The sequence below is a fragment of the Heterodontus francisci genome, chromosome 9 (assembly GCF_036365525.1).
Source record: "Heterodontus francisci isolate sHetFra1 chromosome 9, sHetFra1.hap1, whole genome shotgun sequence".
Lineage (NCBI taxonomy): Eukaryota > Metazoa > Chordata > Chondrichthyes > Heterodontiformes > Heterodontidae > Heterodontus > Heterodontus francisci.
Window position 1 is genome coordinate 47,206,171 of NC_090379.1, and position 21,931 is coordinate 47,228,101.

The 21,931-nt window shown below is 39.7% G+C and overlaps 1 protein-coding gene across 1 annotated transcript in view; it reads left to right on the plus strand.

The window, feature by feature from the left end:
- traf3 (TNF receptor-associated factor 3) overlaps positions 1-21,931 on the plus strand; it is a 108,756-nt gene that overhangs the window by 30,145 nt on the left and 56,680 nt on the right. The window contains exon 2 of the mRNA XM_068038965.1: positions 390-541. Within this exon, the coding sequence (XP_067895066.1) occupies positions 390-541 (152 nt within the window). The remainder of the gene's footprint in view (positions 1-389; positions 542-21,931) is intronic.

The following is a 21,931-nucleotide window of genomic DNA, read 5'->3' on the forward strand; positions in this document are numbered from 1 at the left end:
GGCAACCCTCCGCTTCGACATGCGTTTCAGCGAATGCTGATATAAATTCCAAACAATTATAAGCAGTAAAATCGTCCACATGAACACCACATTTTGAAGCATTTGTGTTTCTTTAAGGCACATAGCTGCTTCCTCGCTGTGTTGCTGCTCAGTGTGCACTGGGTATTATATTGTTTATAGAGAAGGGGATTTCCAGAGCCAGAGGAAGTGATATTGACATAAGGGGCTTTCCAGCCAGAACAGTCAGTCATTGCAGCGAATGGATCCGCGCTGCCACCAGCGGCAGAAAAATGGGGAATTTTAACATTGTGCAATCGCTCTTTTTCTGTACAAGGCGTTCAAAATGGCAGCAATGAATCAGAGGTGCTTTTCGACTTTATTTTTACCAGAAGACGCCGTTTTCCGGTTGGCTGCCCCGCGAAACTGACACGTTTGTGTCCGGGACTGAAAGGATACCGAGAGAGCGAGGTCGAGGGGGAAGAACTGGGAAACACAAGGGGCCGGCCGGGACTCCACGTTCGGATGAAGAGCAGCATTTGGGGTTAGTACCGGCTTATGGTAAAGAAGCAGGTGGGGAGAAGAATGTTTTAAACATTGTAGGATCCACACTGGAGGTGCCGGCTGGAAGAGGTGGATCCTTTCTTGCTAAGTTCAGCTAGGCATTCGTGCTGGGAGACTCCTGGGTCCTGCAGTCTCAATAGGCGGACTCAGTGGCTCCTTACATGAAATTCAAAAAAAATACAAGTTGAGGTGCTGTGTGTCCTTTTCGTTGAGTTTGGTTTAAACTATGGTCAGGCTGTATACACACATTTCACCATCGCTACCTGTGATATTTGAAGCAATTGCGAGGTCCTTTTGATACAATAATGTACAGACTGAATACATAATGGCCTTTTAAAGATCAGACATACAAGTTACATAGGAGCTGCCTACTGCAGATGTTAAATGAGGTGACGTAAGTGTATAGCTTTTAAACGTATGGAAATGCTGCATGTTGACTTGCCCAACTTTATTATTGGGAGTAGTAGTTAAACAGGGAGATGAGGATGACATTAAGTGCTGCGGCTGGAGCATGTTTGGGTCTTTTTTTGTTGCTGCCATGTCTGTTTCTGTTGCCACTCTGCAGGGTGACTATGAGCGGGCTGTTGCGAGTAGCTCTTGTTGCTCACTGGGGTTGTATCCATGTCAAAGGTCTTTACTTCTGTCATCAGAACCTTTGAAACTCCTGTTAGCAAATGAGACTCTGCATAAGACCCTTGATTATGTTGAAAGGAGTTTGCTGATTATCAGGCCTGAGATTTTTTGGCACAGTCAGTAGCTGGATCAATGAATGAATTGAGGAATCTGCTATCAAGTTCACCCAGAATCCAATTCATTCTTTCCACAGAACAGGTGGAATTTGCTGACTCTCTGACTTTCATATGGAAACTGGAACTGTAAACACAGAATTTACTGCTTCTTGCTTACAAATTTTAAAAACTGCGTGAAGTGGATACTCTATGTTTGTGTCCTGTGTGCCCAGTTGCAGTAAGACCCTGAATGAAAAATAAAATAGCCATACTTCTGTAAGTTACGTACAAATACTTGCAGTAGAAGTAACTTGTATTGTGATGAGGCAGTGAGAAAATTGGTAATGACCTACAGTTTTTCCTTTATCCCCTCCGAATGAGTTATATTTTACTGTCTACGTTTGCTAATTATTTTAGGATGGGAGAACTGCTGTCAACATTCCCCACTGTATTTTTGTATCAGCAAAAATGAAAATGCTGGAAGGTTAATGCTGGAAGTCAGCTTCTGTGGAGAGAATGGAGGAATTACAGTTTTGACAAAGGTCTGCACTCTAACCATTAACCCCACTGCTCTCTCCAGAGATGCTGTGGGTTTCCAGCATTTTCTGTTTTTTCAGTTTTTATACAGGCTGTGTGGAAAATCTCGGAAATGCTGTTGGGAGTTCGATGATTTCTTGGAGTTGAGGGTTACTACAGCTTTACTTACTTATAGGCCTAATGTTATCAATCAATCTGGGTCTGCAGACGATACTTGAAGTACAGATCATGGTCTGAATGCATGAGCATTGGCGAGTTCAAGCTGTAAAAATTCCTTTTGGATGTTGCGCTGTTTGTTTTGCTTCATAACGAGACTGCTTGTGTGTGTTGAGAAGGATGTGCTGAAAGGTCCCAGCGAAATGCCTGAGCCACATTGAGGAGTGATGGGGCTGCTGATCTCTTAATCAGATCAGCTTTTAGGAGGTGGCATTCAATTTTCCAGTTAATAGTTGGCTATTGATGAACTCAATCTCAAGCAAAGAAAACCTGAACTCGATGGTCTTAACCTCTGGATCTGCCAACTTTGGCTAATACTGGCATAGGGGTCCATGTGCACAGTTCTGTTTGCCTGTTCCTCTGGTTGGAGAGAAAAGATGCAAGAAATGAAGGGCCAAAAGATGTGCAAAGGTCTAAAAACTCAATGTTTTAAATTTTCAAATTTTGGGGAGGAGGTAATAAAAGTAAATATCATTTTATTAAAAGTTACTTTTTCCTTAATTTTGTTTTCTCCCCTCCCCTCCTTTCCTAACAGTTATGACTTGTTTTGAGGTACAGTTCCACCAGAACCAACAGTTCTCCACAATAATACTGCACAACTCAGCAAAAAACATTCCTTGGTCCCTGTTTCTAAATATTTTGTTTAAATGCCTTTAAGATGAATCATAACGCTAATTATAGCAAAGGACTGATTTCCGTATGGTGTCTTTGGTAATGGAAGATGGCACTACCCTCCTATTCTTTGGCCCCTAATTTTGTTTCTGTGATTGACAGGAAAGGGAGGGAGAGGACCAGTAGAGATCAGTTGTCATTCTTTATGTTTGAACCTAGATAGACAGTGAGCGTCAGCTGTTTGTTTGACGCTGGGATTCTTTAGAGCTTCATCTTGTATACACACAAACCTAGAGCAGAGGGTCACTGGGCTATGATCAGGATTGGAAACATTTTTTGTCTGCTTTCACAAGCCTGGGGACACTGATGCTGAATTGTAACATCCCAGCACTGCCTTGCTGAAATCAGCGACTTCAGCACAACTGGTGTTGAACTTTGGACCTTCTGGATTTTACTGTGCTTATAATCTCTTGGGGAAGACAGTAATTTCAAATAAAAACAGAAAATGCTGGAAATACTCAGCAGGTCTGGTAGCATCAGTGAAGAGAGAAACAGAGTTAACATTTCAGGTTGATGACATCAGAATTAATGAAAGGTCACAAACCTGAAACATTAGCTCTGTTTCTCTCTCCACAGATGCTGCCAGACCTGCTGAGTATTTCCTGCACTTTCTGTTTGTATTTCAGATTTCCAGCATCCGCAGTATTTTACTTTTGTTTTTGAGCTGGTTAAAATTGTTGAGTTGTATAGAAAGAGCACACACTGCAATTTCATAACTTGGGTTTATTTTGCATAAGCAAGGAAAAGTGTAGCCATCTCTTAAAGATGTAGCTTATTTACTTTTGGGAGGCTGCCCAAAGCTGAATGTATCTATCACTTGGATAGAAAAGCAATACAGTTTACACTTAACAGAAAGTGCTGGAAATACTCAACGAGTCTGGCAGCATCTGATGAAAGGTCACAGACCTGAAATGTTAACTCTCTTTCTCTCTCCACAGATGCTGCCAGACCTGCTGAGTATTTCCAGCACTTTCTGTTCTTATTTCAGATTTCCAGCATCTGCAGTATTTTGCTTTTAGTTTACACTTAAGTTTACTTCGAGAAATATAAATAAAACCATGTTAGCTAACTACTATTGACTAGAATTTCTATTTCATATCCAAGTGTTTTTAATATCTCATGAGTAAGTTTAAAATTCTCCTTAATTTGTTCATTTTATCTAAACCTCTTTCATTGTAAATTCAATAAAGGAGCGCAATGGAGTTGACAGTAATAGTTCAGCAGGAAGACTATTCATTGGCCACAATTCCAAAATATTGTGTTTCACGTCAGTTTTTAGATATTTGTAATACTGGTTGCAGCAAAGATCCCATATGGTTTCTTTACTAATTAAAGATGACATTCCATCCTATTCTTTAGTGCCTATTATTGCCACTGTAAAGAAAGAAGAAAGTAAACTATTTTTATATAGGGCCTTTCAAAACCTCAGAACATTCTGAAGTGCTCTACAGCCAATGAAGTGCATTTTTTGAAGTGTAGTTACTGTTGTAGGGAAAGGCAGGAGCCAATTTGTGCACAGCAAGGTCCCATATAATAACTAAGTAATCTAATTGATGACATTGGTTGAAGGATAAATATTGGCCAAGACACCAGAGAGAATTCCCTAGCTGTTTGTCAAATAGTGCCATGAGATCCTTTACACCTGAAAGGGCAAACAGGGTCTCGGTTTAACATCGTATCTAAAAAACAGTACCTCGAACAGAGCAGTGCTCCTTCAGCAATGCACTGAACTGTCAGCCCAGTTTATGGGCTCAAGTATCTAGAGTGGGACTTGAACCCATGACTTCCAGACTCAGAAGTGAGAGTGCTACCACTGAGCGAAGGCTCTAATTGGCAAGAAAGGAAGTGGATAAGTAGAAGTCAGCAACATTGGTGGAAAACTTCATCATTGAAAACTCTTCAGTAGCCAAGCTTTATACCATGCAGCTTTAACACAATTTGTTGTAGCACTTTTGTGCCAGAATGAAAAAAATACACCCAGATTCCAAACCTCAGAGGTGTCCAAATTATAGGACCTTTCCTGTGGTCAGTGTCATATATGTGATCTCTGATTCATATGTATTGTATGAACATATACACTTACTGTGTACATATAGCTACACATTTATATATGGAGTAGTTCTGAGCAGTGCATTCCAGGAAGTGCCCAGGTTTGTTCCTGCATCTGTGCTGAATTATCTGATCACAACTGCAGTGACGGCAGAAGCATTATAATTTGCCTCAGCATTTGGGAGGGGCGAAAAAAAATCATCCCGGGATTTTGCTTTTGACCATTATCCAAAGACCTCTGGTAGAGTGTGTGTGAATGTTGGGCAAGGTCAGGCTGTGATATCTTTCACATTAGTAAAGTCTTCGCTAGGCTTACTGATCAAAAATAGCTATTTAGCTGAGATGCTGAACAGCAGTTAATGTCTGTGGAACTATAACCTAATATGAGTCACCCCCTTCAGGAGGGAACATTGGAAGGAAACAAATTAAATCAGGAATATATTGTTTTAGAAACACTTCCATAGATATTCAGATTTGATTGTAAAAAGCTGAGAGTCCTCAGATGTGTAATTTACCATTTTATCATTGCTTTCCATTCCCCCCCCCCCTTTTTCCATGGTCTTTGGTTTGCTGTTGTTCTTTCAGTAATGTGTAATATTCATTGGAAAACATTTGAAGAGCAAAAATAGTTTCTGTTGTGACGTGCAGTATTGTCATATTATGACAGATCGTAAAATCCTTTGACGAGACATTTAAAAAGGTCACTCCGCCCCTCATGCACTATTAGGACTGATTTCTGTAAGAAACTAGGGTCATGGAACCTTCTGAAATGGCTCGGGTATTTTTTCAAAAGTAGTTTGGGGAAGATTCTTATTTTAAATCCTTACTGAAGCACAGGTAGGATAAGAAATGGGAGGTTTTTTTTAATTGGTTGAACTCTGGATGACAGAGTGGTAAATTGGTACAAGATATTTAGTAAACAGGAAAAAAAAAGCAACCAATTTCGTGGAAAGTGTATGAGCAACTTATAATAGTGAGAAATTGCTGCTAATGGTTTTTCACTGCAAATTAGCCTTTTGTCAAAGACACTTTTTGGATTGGGAAACAGTAAATTGTAGTTTCCCTGCAATTTAACAGGAGGAAATTGTTTTTCGAGATTGATATCAGACTGTAAATGTATTAATATGCTGCTCTGAAGAGTTTTGAATGCAGATTAATTAATATAAACTTTGTGCAGGCAACCAGAACTTTGGCTGGACTGCACTGCAGTAGTATTTAGCAGGGGGGTATTACCCAGGAAGTCACAGTCCCAATTTCTGACCTTTTTTATTTTTAAAGAAAATGCACCCTAATTAAATATTGATATCTGAAAGGTACACTAGAGGAGATGGGGAACAAAATATGCAGTGCCTTATATGTTTGCAGAGTGATCATGTTTTTAGTTTCAAGGCCTCTAAACAGGATTGGGAAAGGGGGAGATATTGTGATCGGAAGCTTGGAAATTATGCTTTATTTTTCCAACATTCCAATTCACTCAGATTGAAAGATGCTAACAGTGGTGATAACTAATAATGGCTGAGTGAGTAGATACTGGGTCATATAAACCAGGGAGGTTCCAGGTTTCATAACCTATCAGTGCAGAATTAGTTTATCTCAGTTGTGGTGTCGATGATGATGCCACAGCAGCTGGGAAGGAGGGGGGGAGAAAATCAGATGGGGTTCCCAATCATCATCTTTAGCTAGTAATCCTTGCTGGGAAATGTGAGAGGACAGCATCAGGCTCCGCTGTGATGCTCAGCAAGGTAAAATAGCCTGATGATGCTTGCTGATCAGACTCCTGGATGAGGAATAGTTTGGGCGAGGTAACAGGAGGCTGTCTACATCCTTGAGTCATTGCCTTCAGGAGGTAAGGGAAAACTTTTTAAAAAGAAAAAATGAAAACTATGTAATTCTACTGGTAGGCATTATTGCTTTAAGATATTATACAGCATTGCTATGGTATGGTATCATGCTACCTGCATTTGATATACCCCTGAAACTGCCTGTCATTGAATTGAATTACATTGTGGCATTACACAGATAACTGAAGACCTCTGAAACCAGTGAGATCATTTTTGAGTAATGCATAAAGCTCTGGAATGAGGGAGAAATATTTTTGCTGTATCTGAAACTATTGCTTCTGTCCATTTCCTCCTTTTCTCCCCATTGCTACTTTCTTTAACAGGAGAGTCACTTGCTTCCCTCACTGCTATGGCCTGTTCCTCACTTCACTGGGAATGGGTAAGAGGCTGCCCTGTCAAAAATTGTTAAAATGGGTTCTGTATAGGAGTTTTACTCTAAACTGCTTCAGTTGTTGTGGAAATCATTTTAGTGATGTCTGCCAGCACTATGTACTGCCAACCCCACTAACATTCTGGCACTGGTGGCAGCCTTGGAGGTAGCACTTGACGAAGTGATGCTGTAATCTCCAAAGGAACAGAGAGCCATGTTGAGTTGGTTTGTCCAGGATACTGTGGCATTGTTGCTGGCAACAAAGCAAATGCTGCAGGCTGCCAGGTTTTCTGGTCGCGAACCAACAGTGCAATTTTCTCCAGCAATCAGAAGTTTCAAGTTGAGATTTTCGACTTTCAAACAATTGTGGATGTGCCAGACTAGGAATATCCCCACAGTGTAAATGGGATAGATTCCAAAGCACTGAGGGTTACAATATATTACAGACCAGCATTTTACTGTGTTTGGTACCATTTCAACTAATTTGCATACTTAAAACTGGCTTGAAATAATAGTTTCGCCTTTTTCAGTCACTTCTACCATTATGGAAGAGAGAGTAGTTTTTACTAAATGCCACTTTCAAAACCCCAATAGCAGCAGTTGGTGTAATTTCACTACTGTGTCAGTGATTAAGATAATGCTCTGAGCTCTACAGGTGCTCAGTGTGTCTAAGGTACCATTTGTGTTTATGAAGTAGCAAGACAATGGTGAAGAGCAAAACTAGTGGTGGGACAAGAAAGCCAACAGAATTAAAGCAACATACAATTTCTACAGTGCTGTTAACATGTCAAAATGTCCAAAGAGACTTCACAGTTTGAAGTCAGACTCTTACAGAAGGAGAAAGAGAATCATGGGAAGATGACTGATCATTTGGTTGAATAGGTGGATATTAAGGTGGTAAAGAGAAAGCAAGAATGGATTTAGGGAGAGTTCTAGATTGTGGAAACAAGATGAAGGTTTTGCCACAAATAAGAATGATAGGTGAGTGGAACTTTGAGATGTAGGATGTAAGTGTCGTAGTTCTGGATGTTTTGGAATTTATGTTAGCTGGAGTTCAAGACAGATCAGAAACCTGAGGTGACATGCAGACAAATAGCAGCAGTAGGGTGAAGTAGGGATGGTAATTGATATTTTGGAAGTAGACCGTCTTGGTGAATTAATGGGGGGTTTGAAACTTTGTTAGGAGTCGATCAGAGCAGGTAGTCAAGAAGAGGGATGGGATCAGGAGCCAGGCTAAAGGATAACCTGGATGGGCCGAACAGGATGGCATTAGAGAGAGGATGGGGAGAGAATATGCAAATGAGACTAGTGGAGACCACCTTGTTGGATTTATCAAGGTGGAATTTTAACTATATATTCAATTCTATGAAACGTGCCAAAATCTGTTTTCTAGTGATATCCTTTAGGTCATAAAGTCATAAGAACTAGGAGCAGGAGTAGGCAATTCAGCCCCTCAAGCCTGCTCTGCCATTCAATACAATCATAGCTGATCTCATCTGGGTCTCAACTCCACTTTCCTGCCCATTCTCCATAACCTTTCAACCCTTTTACTAATTAAAAATCTGTCTATCTCCTCCTTAAATTTACTCAATGTCCCAGTATCCACTGCACTCTGGGATAGTGAATTCCACAGACTCACGACTCTTTGAGAGAAGTAATTTCTCCTCATCTCTGTTTTAAATCTGCTACCACTTATCCTAAATCTAAGACCTCTCATTCTAGATTGCCCCACAAGAGGAAACATCCGCTCTACATCTACTTTACCAATCCCCTTAATCATCATCTATACCTCAATTAGATCGCCTCTCATTCTCCTAAACTCTAGAGAGCAAAGGCCTAAACTGTTCAATCTCTCTTCATAAAACAAATCCCTCATCCCTGGAATCAATCTAGTGGCCCTCCTCTGAACTGCCTCCAGTGCAACTACATCCCTCCTCAAGTAAGGGAACCAAAACTGCACGCAATACTCCAGGTGCGGTCTCACTAATACCTTGTACAGTTGCAGCAACACTTCCCTACTTTTATACTCTATACCTTTAGCAATAAATGCCAAAATTCCATTTGCCTTCCTCATTACCTGCTGTACCTGCATACTAGTTTTCTGCGATTCATGCACGAGGACACTCCGATCCCTCAGCACCAAAGCACTCTGAAGGTATTCTCCATTTAGACAATTTGCCTTCCTGTTCTTCCGACCAAAGTGGATAACCTCACACTTATCCATGTTAAACTCCATCTGCCAAATTTTGGCCCATTCACCTAACCTATCCATATGTAAATTTCTTATTTCTTTATTGCAACTTACTATCCCACCTATTTTATTGTCATCTGCAAATTTGGTTATAGTACCTTCTATCCCTGCATCCAAGTCATTAATATAGATTGTAAATAGTTGGGGTCCAAGGACCGAACCCTGTGGCACCCCACTAGTTACATCTTGCCAACCAGAAAAAGACCCGTTTATCCCGACTCTCTGTTTTCTGTTGGTTAGCCAATCCTCTATCCAAGCTAATAAATTGCCCCTAACCCCATGTGATCTTACCTTGTGTATTAACCTTTTGTGCGGCACCTTATCAAATGCCTTCTGGAAGTCCAGATATACTCCATCTACAGGATCCCCATTATCCACTTTGCTTGTTACAGCTTCGAAGAACTCTAGTAAATTCGTCAAACACTATTTACCCTTCATAAAACCATGCTGACTCTGATGGATTGCGTTTTGACTTTCTAAATGTCCTGTTATTACTTCTAACAATTTCCCAATGACAGATGTTAAACTAACTGATCTGTAGTTTCCTACTTTCTGCCTCCCTCCCTTTTTGAATAATATGAGCTTTTTTCCAATCCACTGGAACTTTTCCCGCATCCAGGGAACTTTGGAATATTATAGCCAATGGATCCACTATCTCTGCTGCCACTTCCTTTAAGACCCTAGGATGTAAGCCGTCAGGCCCTGGGGCCTTGTCTGCCTTATATTATTGGCCAAACAATCTCTGAGCCTTAATTAAGCTGTTGCTACCTCTGCATTTTTTTTATGGCTTGAGTAGATGACAGCCTTTATTTTGAATAGCATTCTTCCCTTGTTTTTTCTCAAAATTCTACTGCATACAGATCTCTCAGAAAAGTAAGTATGCTCAGGTGAGTAGGGGTTGAATGGTCAATGCATTGTTGTGGTATCGCCCCATTGGGGAAAGGATTGAGGAATTTTCCTTGTGTTATTCCACACAATGAGTTTCTGATCTCTGTCGTGATGAAGTACTATACTGATGAGAGGGAGGGAAATTGAAGTAGGGGATGTTAACCAACATTACACACTGAACACCTGATAGCTACCTGATAGCTAGACTAAAAAGTCCCATTAACTAAAGTCGTTGAACAGGTCACATATCTGCAATTTCAGTACAGGAAGCGTGTCGAGGCACAGAGGATTAAAGGACTGGGGAACTACTTCCAAAAAGACTCAGAACAGTAGTGTTACTGTGCATGTTTAATATTGCAGAAAACTTGCTGAAGGACCTTTCTTTGCAGTTCTTCACCTATCACCAAGAAAACATGAAATTAATATCGACCTCAAACTGCAGGGAATTAAGCTGACGCATGCAGACTGTACCATAACCCAGTGTTATTTTTGCTTGTGGAACTAAGCAGCGAACCTGGCAAGTGATGCTGAGAACGAAGTATCTTTTTTAAAAATGTGTTCTAGCATGTGAGGACAGAGGGTCAAACCATTAGAATAGTATGGGAATTTCCCAATTTCAATTGAGCATAGGAGTAAGATGGGATAAAGAATATACTGTACTGTATGTTATCCTGTTTAAAGCCATTACTTCTGCATAGTTCACATGACTCTGGTTTAGGGGAACCCCTCATTTGCTAACTGAAAGCATGTTTTTTTCCTATGGTGTGGCGTTCACCTTTGTTATTCCAGTATTGAAGTACGTGTGGAACTGGCAAGACTCTGGGACATTTCCAGACCATGGTCTCTTCCTGCTCTGACTTTGTGGTGTTCTTAGAATAGGAAGGTCAGGACTTCTGATTATATAACTTGGACCACACAAAGAAGAAAATAATTTAACAATCCTTGTTTTTTATTTGATTTATTTATACAAAAACCAATACTTCACAAGTAGCTTTCTTTAACTCATTTAGTGGTTGAAGTCTTTTATAAGATCACTATTTAAGTACTTGGAATGATCAGTAAATTCTTCAGATCAGAACATTCATGACCGCAAATTATTCTTTTAAAATTCTGCTAACTAAATATGAAGCCGATGCTTTTTGACTCGAGAATTGAATTGGGGGTTATATAGTTGTATGGAGCCACATAACATCATGATCACTTTATGCGACAAGTCTATAATTAACACAAAAATTTGTATGTCTAGAGTAGAAAAGCTGCTGTTCTTCTCAACTTGCGCAGCCTTGTAATAACGTATGATTATAGAGGCAAGATTTGTCTGATCTTATTGTTCATTTTTTTAAAGTGAAGACTTTGTTTAGTTTTTAGTATCTTTAGTGTGTATTTATCTAAATGCTGTAGATAGCAGCAGTGAAAGAGCTGGCACCAGTACAGGTACAATGGAGTGAAAGACATCCTATTATACTGACATTTCCAGGAGTGGCATCCTAAAACAATATCTCAGATGGATTTTTTTTTTAGCTCAATTACATCAATCAATATTAGAAACTGCTTCAAAATTTATATTGAATGCCAAGCATCCTTTCCAGTTCCTGGCACCCAGAACACCTGTCTGCACTGTCTACTAGCATCACGCGAATGCAGAATTTGTGCCAAGTTTATCAAAAGGAGACACTGCAGTTGACTCATCTTCTGGAGTAATATCCTCACGGCAAGAACATCCAAACTAATGTAATCTCAATAAGGAAAAGGGTAAAAATTGCTTTTGGAAGTGAGCCAGATAAGATGATGGCTACCTCATGTTGTCACGTAAGGTAGTATTTCGCTCTACCTCAGCAGCAATGTTATATCTACCCTGTCTGTATTCGTAGGATGTTTCTTGTTAAAGATCCAGAGGTATGAGTTTGATACTTGAAGGGAGAGAGAGGGAAAGCAATTTGGTTATGATTTTCCTTTTGTCTGGATCTTGTAGATAACTGGAAAACAATAGCAATGAGGTTACGACTTAACTCACAAGGCCATTACTTAATAGTGTGGCTTTTTTGAACCATCATGAACAAATAAGTTTTTTGCGTATTTTAAGAACATAAGCAATAGGAACAGGAATTGGCCATACGGTCCCTCAAGTCGTCACCGCCATTCAGTAAGACCATGGTTGACTTTGGACCTCAATTAAAATTTCCTGCCCAATCACTTGACCTTGATTTTGTGGAAGGTCCAGTAACATTTTAGAATATTTCAACTGGAAAAGCTTATGGTGTGAAATGGACAATGTCTGTTGATAGCAATACCATAACAACCTACAACATAATACTCGGTCATCTTATTTGCGGACCTTCCATCATTGAGGTGAATTAAGTGCTTCAATTCAACACAAATACTGCTACATGGGATCCATAATCTACCTTCAACAGATGATTCAGTTGCAGGAGATGTAGCATTTGTATGTTCATGAAAGAGCATTGGAAGATTAAAGTATTTGTTCACTAGCTAACTCCCACCAAGAATTTGATTTTTTGTTTGGTTTGAATGATTATAAAAATAATTTAGACAATGTTGTCCTGTGAGCTTTTAGGTTTGTTGGGCTTGGTTCATGTTGTCTTGTTTAGCATTTGGATAAGGTTCCACCATTCATTGTTTATGCCAAACATTGTATCTGAGTTTCACTTATCTCCAGGAGGTTACAACGCTGAGGTCTTATCCATCATCTGAAATCTTTTGTTGAAAGGAAATATAACTTTGTAGTGCACAGTGATTAATGTTTTCTTTTTTAAAGAGAACAAATAATTTTTAGACATTTTAGACAGCTGGTTGCTTCCTGTTGGAATAAAGACCCCACTAAATTCATCAGTGAACCAAGGTTAGCAAATTGGGTAATGAAATGCTTAGCCTTGTGTTGCCTCCTGGCTGCTCAAGATCCACCAGGAAAAGTTAATGCATATTCTGTCGGGCTTCTGAGGTCATGAGATCACCATGTTTGGAGAGTTTTGCTTGCTACTATTTGTATAGCAGCTACCTGAGGCAACTTGTATGATTTCATTAAGCCTTATTGATTTATCAGCTCAGGGCAATAAGTGGTTCTGTGTTCGAATACAGGAAAACGTAGATAGTTCTTCAGGTTCTGCATTATTCTGCTGGTCCAGATTTTGCGTTATGTTCATCTGAAAGGATGAAAGACAATTTCATGCTTTTGATTGAGATCTTTTATTGGAACATACTGCCTTGGTCTTCAACTCCCTTTCCATATTAGTGCCTGATGCAGTTGGTTGTTTAATATCATCCTGGTAGCCATTAACAACCCTAATTGAACTGTTTATTTCTGATTTCATAATAGATCTATTGAAGGTTTATGTTCCTAAATCAACTTGATTTTTTTTTTTGCAAACTGTCTTTGAACTAATGTTGATGACCAAACATAATGAGTTTGTTGGTTATATTTATACAAGGTGTCTTGTAACAGTAATGTACCGATTTTGTTTCGAACCGATAACCTACACACAGCATAACATTCAGTGCAGTATCCAGGTTGTTTATTAGAAATTCAACATTTCTTACCTAGGAATGCTAGTCTCGAGTGGGAGACTCTTGCATAATCTAGGGGTGTCCTAAGAGCCCCAAGCAATGGCCTTCAAAGCCCAGGCAAGTTATATTTGTATTTATATTGTTGTACTTTCTGTGACAAATTGACCCTAACCCTAACCCTAACGCGTCCTTATACCTGAAGGAGTGGTGTGCTGATGTCATGAGACTTCTGTCAAAACATTTCTACTGGTTTTTAGCCAGACGTGCAAACCAGGCCTTTTACCAATATAGGGTTAGTTCATAACCATTATGTTATGACAGAATGTCCTTTTCCAGATATCCTACAGTATAGGGGGTCGGTTAGCTCAGTTGGCTAGGTGGCTAGTGTGTAATGCAACGGCAACAGTGCAGGTTGAATCCCTGTATCGGCTGTGGTAGTTTATGGACGCCTGCCTCTTCGCCTTGCCCCACGCTTGTGGAGTGGTGACCCTCAAGCTATACATCACCAACTGTCTCTCTCAAATGGGAGAGATGCCTATGGTCCTTTGGGACTATGGCTACAACAATCCTACAAGTATGAAGGAAAGCAAAATTAATTCTTGGGACAATGATGATGTAACCACTCAAATCTGAATTCTAACTCATTGTGTAACTGCAAAGTAATGTATGATTCCAGGTTGAAATAAAATGCTTATTCATATATTAATCAGACTGATCGACTGGCATGAAATAATGGCATAGGCAGTGCTGTTTTACTCAATGCTGTGCTCATAATACTTACAAGTAATTATATCAGTTTGGCCTTTTGCCTGTACTTCATAGGATTAGTCCCTAGCTATTACACTGTGGCAGAACATTCTATTCCAGATACTTATCTTGTAGGTATGACGCAAAACAAATTTCATTCTTGAGTCAATATTCTTGACTGCTAGTTACTTAGTAAGCTCTGGTGTAATTTGAAAGTTACTCCATCTGTAAAACTATAGGACTACCAATTGGAAGGCATAGTGTCATGCTAGGCCCCCACCTGCCAAGAATGAGGCACGTTAATTTTGTCATGAACATTGATTTTAAACTGTACTGGAGTGAGGGGAGGACTTTTTGAACAGATCAGCTGTGGCTGGAAAAGAAATTTACATATTAACAGATGGCGCTTGGGGAAGGACAAAGCAGCCATTCCCCGACATTCAATCCACAATGGAATTTTGATCACCAGAGGTTGAAGGAGGGGGAACTCGCATTCTAGGTTTACTGCTAAGATGGCCGAATACAGAAACGGACATGACTAACCTGCTGGGCATCCTGAGTTTTTTTTAAAATTTGTACGAACAATTTGGGCAGAAAACTATCTGCTCTTGAACTGAGAAGATCTCTCTCCTGTCTGCTCCCATCTCTTTCTCACAAGCCTGTGAATCCACTGAAGACACATGAACCCCAAGAGAGAAAAGTCTCCTACAGCAAACAAGGTTTAAGAAGAATACTGGGCCCCAATGAAAAGCAAGATCTACCTACAATCGAGGACTCTACAGTGAGCTCGAAGAAGCGTAACAACAACTCTTCAGATATTGCCTCAAACCTTTCCACTTTATTTTTCTTCTCTTTTCTGTCTCTATTTGCATGTGTGTATCACTTATGCATGCTAGCGTGGGGCGCAGTGTGTGTCCGTAGGCATTAACCGAATTAGAGTTTAAGTTTAATAAATTTCTGCTTTTTTTCTTTAAACCTAAGGAAGCCTGTTTGTGCTAGTTTCTTTGCCCTATAATTGGAAAGCGGTGAACAAGGATTCGCCAAGGGGAAGCTGAAAACACGGTGTGTTTAAAACTAAACCCTGTTACAGTAAAACCAGATGAAGGCTGAAAGGGAACCCTAGACCTCTCTCTCACTTGGTCGTAACAATGGAAATTGGATCAAATCAACATTATTATCAAAAATTTGTAAGTTACAATCCTTGTTAATTTACAATCCAGAACAGATTGCTTTATTGGTGGTATGCAAATTACCAATGGATTGCAAGCCTGGAGTGATTTTTATCTATAATCGCTCGCATCTGCTGGAAGATGATTCCATGGAAACTTTTCAAAAATAGGCATATTGAAAACAGGGTGAAGGATTACAGAATGTTGCCATCTCAAAAAATGTTAAAACTGTGAAATTCTACTTTCTTACCAACTGCTTAATTGCCCCCATAAGAAAACCTGCTTCACTACCCTGTTTTAATCTTTTTGATGAGAATCAAGAACCAGCTTTTGGTCAGCAGCCGAACGTGCATTTCTTTAGTGCCTTTTAATATAGATAAATGTCTCCAGGCACTTTACAGAAGCATGAGGTGGGGGAAGGGTGAATGGATTCTGAACCATTGAAGGAGTTGTTGGGAGAAGTAAAAGCTTGATCAAAAAGGTAGTTTTTAAGGATGGTCCTTTTTTTAAAAAAAAAAAGACATAGCTGGAGAGGCACAGGGATTAGGGACAGAATTTCAGAGCCTGGTGTCTAGATGATTGAAAGAATGGGTGCAAATAGTGCAGCAATGGGAGAGGAAATACACAAGAGGCTGAAATCATAATAATGGAGAGTTGGGGGGTGGGGTGGGGGGGGGGTGGTGTGTGCGGGGAGGGTTGCAGTGCTGGAGAGGTGAGGCTGTGGAGGAATGGAAATTTTAAATTTTGGACATTGAAGGAGCAGGAGCCAATGTAGGTCAGCGAGGATTGGGTCGATGGGTGAGTGGGACTTGGTGTGGAAAACAATACTGATTGCAGAGTTTTGGATGAGTTGAATGTTACAGAAGATGAAGGATGGGAGGCCAGATAGAAAAAGTCCAGTTTAAAGGTTAGCCCTTTAAGTGTTTCATTGTGGTTGCATTATTTAATACTTAGGCTTGGTTAGCTGCACTAGGCAAATGATTTGGGTCATTCATGAAGTTTGATACGATCTCAGTAGTATTTAGCTGACCTACAGTTGCACTCTAACATTACAATGAACTATGCTCCTTCCAAGAAGACACTTGAGCAACTATGTGAGAATCAAGGCAAAAGACTTTATGAACAACTGAGGGAGGATTTAATACGGCAGTCTTTTAACATGCAACACGCCAACAATTCTATACAATTGAAAGACACCATTACTATGATGAAAGCAATAGAAGTTGATGTCAAATAAATGAAGGCAGCTTAATAGAAGCCAAAATTGATCAGACTGAATGCTCCATATTGAATATTGTCTGTGTAGTTGTTTCCATGTTGTCCACAAAGTGACCTTAATTTTTAATTTTCATTATCACTGTGCACCAAAATAATCTGTTTTGAAAAGTTCAGAAATTCTGATCTGAAATGGCTGAAAAAAGTTTAAATGTGTAATATTTTGAAAGATTCTATACATGTCCATACCATTGCACAGTATTCTTCAAGTCAAGGTACAGCTGACTAGCGTTACTGGTTCTTGCACCTGGAAGTGTAAGACTGTTCTGACATTATTGTGGTCAGCTTGGTGATTTTTGGAGGCAAGCTCTCCAAATTTGCATTTTCACATATTTCTGATATCAAGAGTACTCAGAAAATACTTTTAAAAATTCTGTTCTTGTGTCTGCAAAGCACATTGTACCAGTGGTTGTTTTTACTAATCTTTTTCCAGTGTGCAGACAAGGCACAAGGAGCTGATACACATCCAATATTTCTGTCAAGCCTGCCACAATGGTAAATTTGTGTGATTGTCCAAGAACCACAATAGGTTACTCTTTTTATTAGATTTTGCAGTTATCTTAACTATGAGAAAAAATACTCAAACAAATAACTTTTTTGGGCGGGGGATGTGGGGTGTGGTAGGATGAATTACTCTAGTCATTGGAAGCAGCAGCGTTGTAAATGCATTATCACAAAATGTGTTTACAATTTTTTTTCCCCCCTCCCCTCCTCACAGCTCCAAGAGTTTTATCAATCTCATGTAGCTTCTATGTTTCTGATACTGAAAGGATTCAGCTGGACTATGTTTAATGTTAGTGCAGGTATTGTATAATTAGTGCATTTCCATGTATTAAGCCAGACCAAGTGGCCTTCATAAACCACTTCTATCACAAAGCTGTAGCCTGAACATTGACTGAATCTTGGATCTGCTGATGTTGTACGTGACAAGTTTGGAGACCCTCAAACGTGTTGAGCTGCACCATCCATTGAAGCAAATTGCCTTATTTTGGCAGAAAGCAATGACCTGTGCAAGTGCTGTATAAGGGTATTATTTGAATGAGTGATTGTGAAAGGGCACTGTGACCTTTACATGTAGATTAGCGCCTTCCCCTTCAGATACTTGGAGATGAAGGGATAAATACTGGAGACCTGTGAAGAAAAATTTCACATTTTATATGTTATGTATAACAAAAAGTAAAGGCTGCTGCCATACATTGAAATGACTATTATCTCAGCTTTTTGCTGCCAACCGATACTCCTGGTAGTGTGTTTAAATGTGCATTTGTGGTCTTTTATGCGTGGTGTTCAAGTTTACTACAGGCGTGGGTTGACTTTTTGCTGAACAAAAGTTTTCAAACTGGCATTTTGTGTGTCTGAGAAGCATACCTTGTTAACTGGTGTAATGGGTGTATTTCTTGCACATAATCTTTTCACAGAAGAGTAGGTTTTCTGATCTAATGGAGTATGCTATTAATATAGATAAAGGCTCCAATGAAATGTTTTGTGGTGCGGGAATAGGATGAGTTTACTGCTTTCAATGAAGCTTTGTGTTGACTGTGACAACTATACTGAAAACAAGCATTTTGTAACGAGACAAACTTAATTTTTCTACATGAATTTAAGAGACTCCGTGTTTGCAGCAGTTACTACTTCCATTAAGGGCAAAAAAGCAATTAGGTTTGTGGTTTCCCATAGAGAATAGTAAAGAGCCTTACATTGTTCTTGTTTTTAGTAAAACCTACCTTTTTCATTCATTTTGCATTGAAAACAGCCACATCCCCTTAACCTTTTGAGCATAAAATTTCCTTTACAAAAGCAAACAAATATGTTTTCCATCTCCTAACAGAATAACTGCCTGGTGTTCTTCCCCTTAGGTATTTCTGTTAGTACTTTGAAGAGGATTTTATAAATAATTGAGACTTAAAAATTAACCATTTATTTATGTTTCAAAGGTGTCATGTTGACAAATGATAAAGGCACAAGCCCACTTTTATTTTTTAAGGAATGGTTAGGTGGGTATTGTGTAACTGTACTGTTGAAAGTGGTATTTCTAAATCTGATTTTCTATCTAAGAATCAGGACTTGTTATGCTGATGCCAGGTTTACATGGCAGTTAGAGTACACCTCAATGGTGAGCCCGAGAATAATTGTGATTGCACACGACAAACAAAAGAGGGGGTACTTGTATTTTCAGACTGCTAACTTTTTATATTGAGTAGCTTTAAACAGGAAATCAAACTATCACACATGCAATTCAGTAATCCCTTTTTCAGTTTAGCTGTGTTGTATCACTCTTGCCTTGGAGTCAAAAGGTTGTGGATTCAAGCCACACGAAAGACTTGAGCACATAATCTCGGCTGATACTTCAGTATTGTACTGAGGGAGTGCTATGCTGTCAGAGATGCTGTATTTTGGATAAACATTAAACCGAGGCCCCGTCTGCCCCCTCAGGTGGGTGTAAAATATCGTATGACATCTTTGGCATGATATGACTCCTTTGAAGTAGAACAGTGAATTTCTCCCAGTGTCCTAGCCAACATTTGCCCCTCAACTAACATCATTAAAACAAATTAGTTGTCATTTTATCTCAATGCTGTTTGGGGGACTCTGCTGGGAGCAAATTGGCTGTCATGTTTGCCTACATTATAACAGTAACTACACTTCAAAAGTACTTCATTGGCTGTGAAGTGTTTTGGGACATACTGAGGATGTGAACATCACATAAATGCAAGTTCTTTTTTTCTACCTGCTACCAATTTACATAAATGTCTTGGATTCAGAAATTCCATGCAAAATTGGTCCACTTTTTAGATCATGCCAAACTAGGACCGGGGTGAAATCAGCAAAGGCAACTCAAATTAAAGATTGAGTTGCACAAGATCTCCAAATAGACAGAATAATGGAGATGAGATGCAGAGAAGTATGAAGGGATATATGTAACAAGGAAAAATAGATGGCGCACACAGTCCATGAATGACATTGAAAGAGCTAAAGATGAAGTTGAATGCAAGCCAAATCCAGATGGATTTGCCAATAAACTTGTCAAACCAATGCAAAGCAGCAATCAACAAAGCAATAAGACACGAAACAGTGGAGCCAAAATTGTAGAATATAAGTGAGAAAAGTAATGATCAAATGGTATAGCGATGTGGTTACACTGCATCTTGAATATGGTGTCCAGTTCTGGTCACCAAAAAGCAAAATAAATGCTCAAGTATTGAAGGGAGTGCAGGGAAGAGCTACGAGACTGATCCTTAGTGTCTGATCTGAGGTCTAAGGAAAGACTAGTGTTAAGACCAGGTGAGATAAGGGTCTCCTCTCAGCCTTTGCCTGGTCTAACAGTGATTGGGTTTAATTTTAAAAACACAGTGATTTTAGCTCCCCCTCAGTGAATCCTTGTTCACTGCTTTCTAATTGTAAGGCAAAGAAATCAGACCGGTTTCGTTCGATTTAAGCAAGAAAGATGGAAGTTTATTAATCTTAAACTCCAATTTGGTTAACAACTACGAATATGCCACACGGCCATGCTAGCATGCATATGTGATAAACACATGCAGATATAGACAGAAAAAGTAGAAGGAATAAAGGGGAAATGTTTGAGGCAATATCTGGTAGTTATTTATGGGCCTTTAAGTTCAATGTGGAGTCTTTGGTTGCCGGTAAGTCTTGCTGTTCGTTGGGGCCCAGTGCACACTTCAACTTGTTTTGCTGTAGGAGTCTTTTCTCTCTTGAGGTTTACGTGTCTTCAGTGGGTCTGAAGGCGTGTGAGAAAGTGAGAGAGAGCCAGCCAGGAAAGAGGCTGTCTTGTTCGAGGTTCAGTTACAATCTGCAGTCTGTGTCTTCAAACTGTCCTGTGAGCACAATTAAAACCTCCAAGTTGGCTAGCAGATTAGTCATGTGACTGAGTTTTTTTTCCCAACAAACTCTTTTGTGGATTCCAAAGCTCTCGGTGGGGGGGGGGGGGGGGCGCTGTCGTGTTGTCTCTTACCCTGACCAGATGTGGATCGCCATTGCCCAGCCCAATCTCTGTTAATTGAATCAGTGAGCAATTCTTTTGTCTCTCCAAGCACTGTCTCGTAGTATGCAAATGTCCTCCAACCAAGTGTCTGGTGATCTCTTTTTAAACAAGTCATTTCTTCACTCCAGCAACAGTTTAAAATTAATGTTCGTATGACAAAATTAATGTGCCTCATTCATGACAGGTGGGGGTCTTCATGACACTAGAGAAGCTTGAGCTTTTCAGCCTAGTTAGGAGATGTCTGAGAGGGTTTTTACAGCATTAACCCAAAATATTAAACTGTAGAAGTAGAGTACGAGTTCAAAGTAGTGAATGGTCATTTTAGGACTGATGGCTAGAAATTATTCTTCACATGCAGAGTGATTAAGGTATTGAATAATGCCTTTTTTTTAATGAAGCAATGAACATAATAGCCATGGAATCAGTAGAGAAACAATTGGATGCTACAGTGGGGTGGGATGGTGTTCATTTCTCTCTCGATGAATGAACTAAAATGGGTGTAATGGCTTTCCTTATCTGTGTCCTCTCAAAAAAAAAAGAACGGAGACTTCACCTGATGTCGAAACGAACATTTCTGCTTCAGCAACTAAATATAGATTACCTGTCCATCTGTCTCACTGGTCTTAGTGGGATCTTGCTGTGTAGAACGTGGCTGATCCTTTTGCCCAATTGGCAATAGGCATGACACTCCAAGTAATCAACTCGATGCGAGTTATTTTGGGATATTTGAGAGACATAATGAGTTGCTCTATTAATACAACTTTTTTTTTCCACCGTCTCCTAAAGGCGGTAGCTCATACTGAGATATAACCCCATAGGCACAGGCAGCACTTCCAACACCATGCTGGAATATTAGTAGTACAGAAAGTAATATGCAGTACGTTTACTATCTTGGTTCATGAATCTAATTTAACACTTTGTTTAGAGTGCTTCAAGTGAATCTTCAGCATAGACTTTCTTTCAACTGGAAATTTGCATGGTGTCTCACTGTGGTTTGATGGGTGAATGTACTGGATAGGGTGGTATTGAGCCACCTAACAGAGGGCTCCAGGCATGTTAGGTTGTCTGTACAGTGACAGCTGATTTCAGTTGAGGGAATAATTGA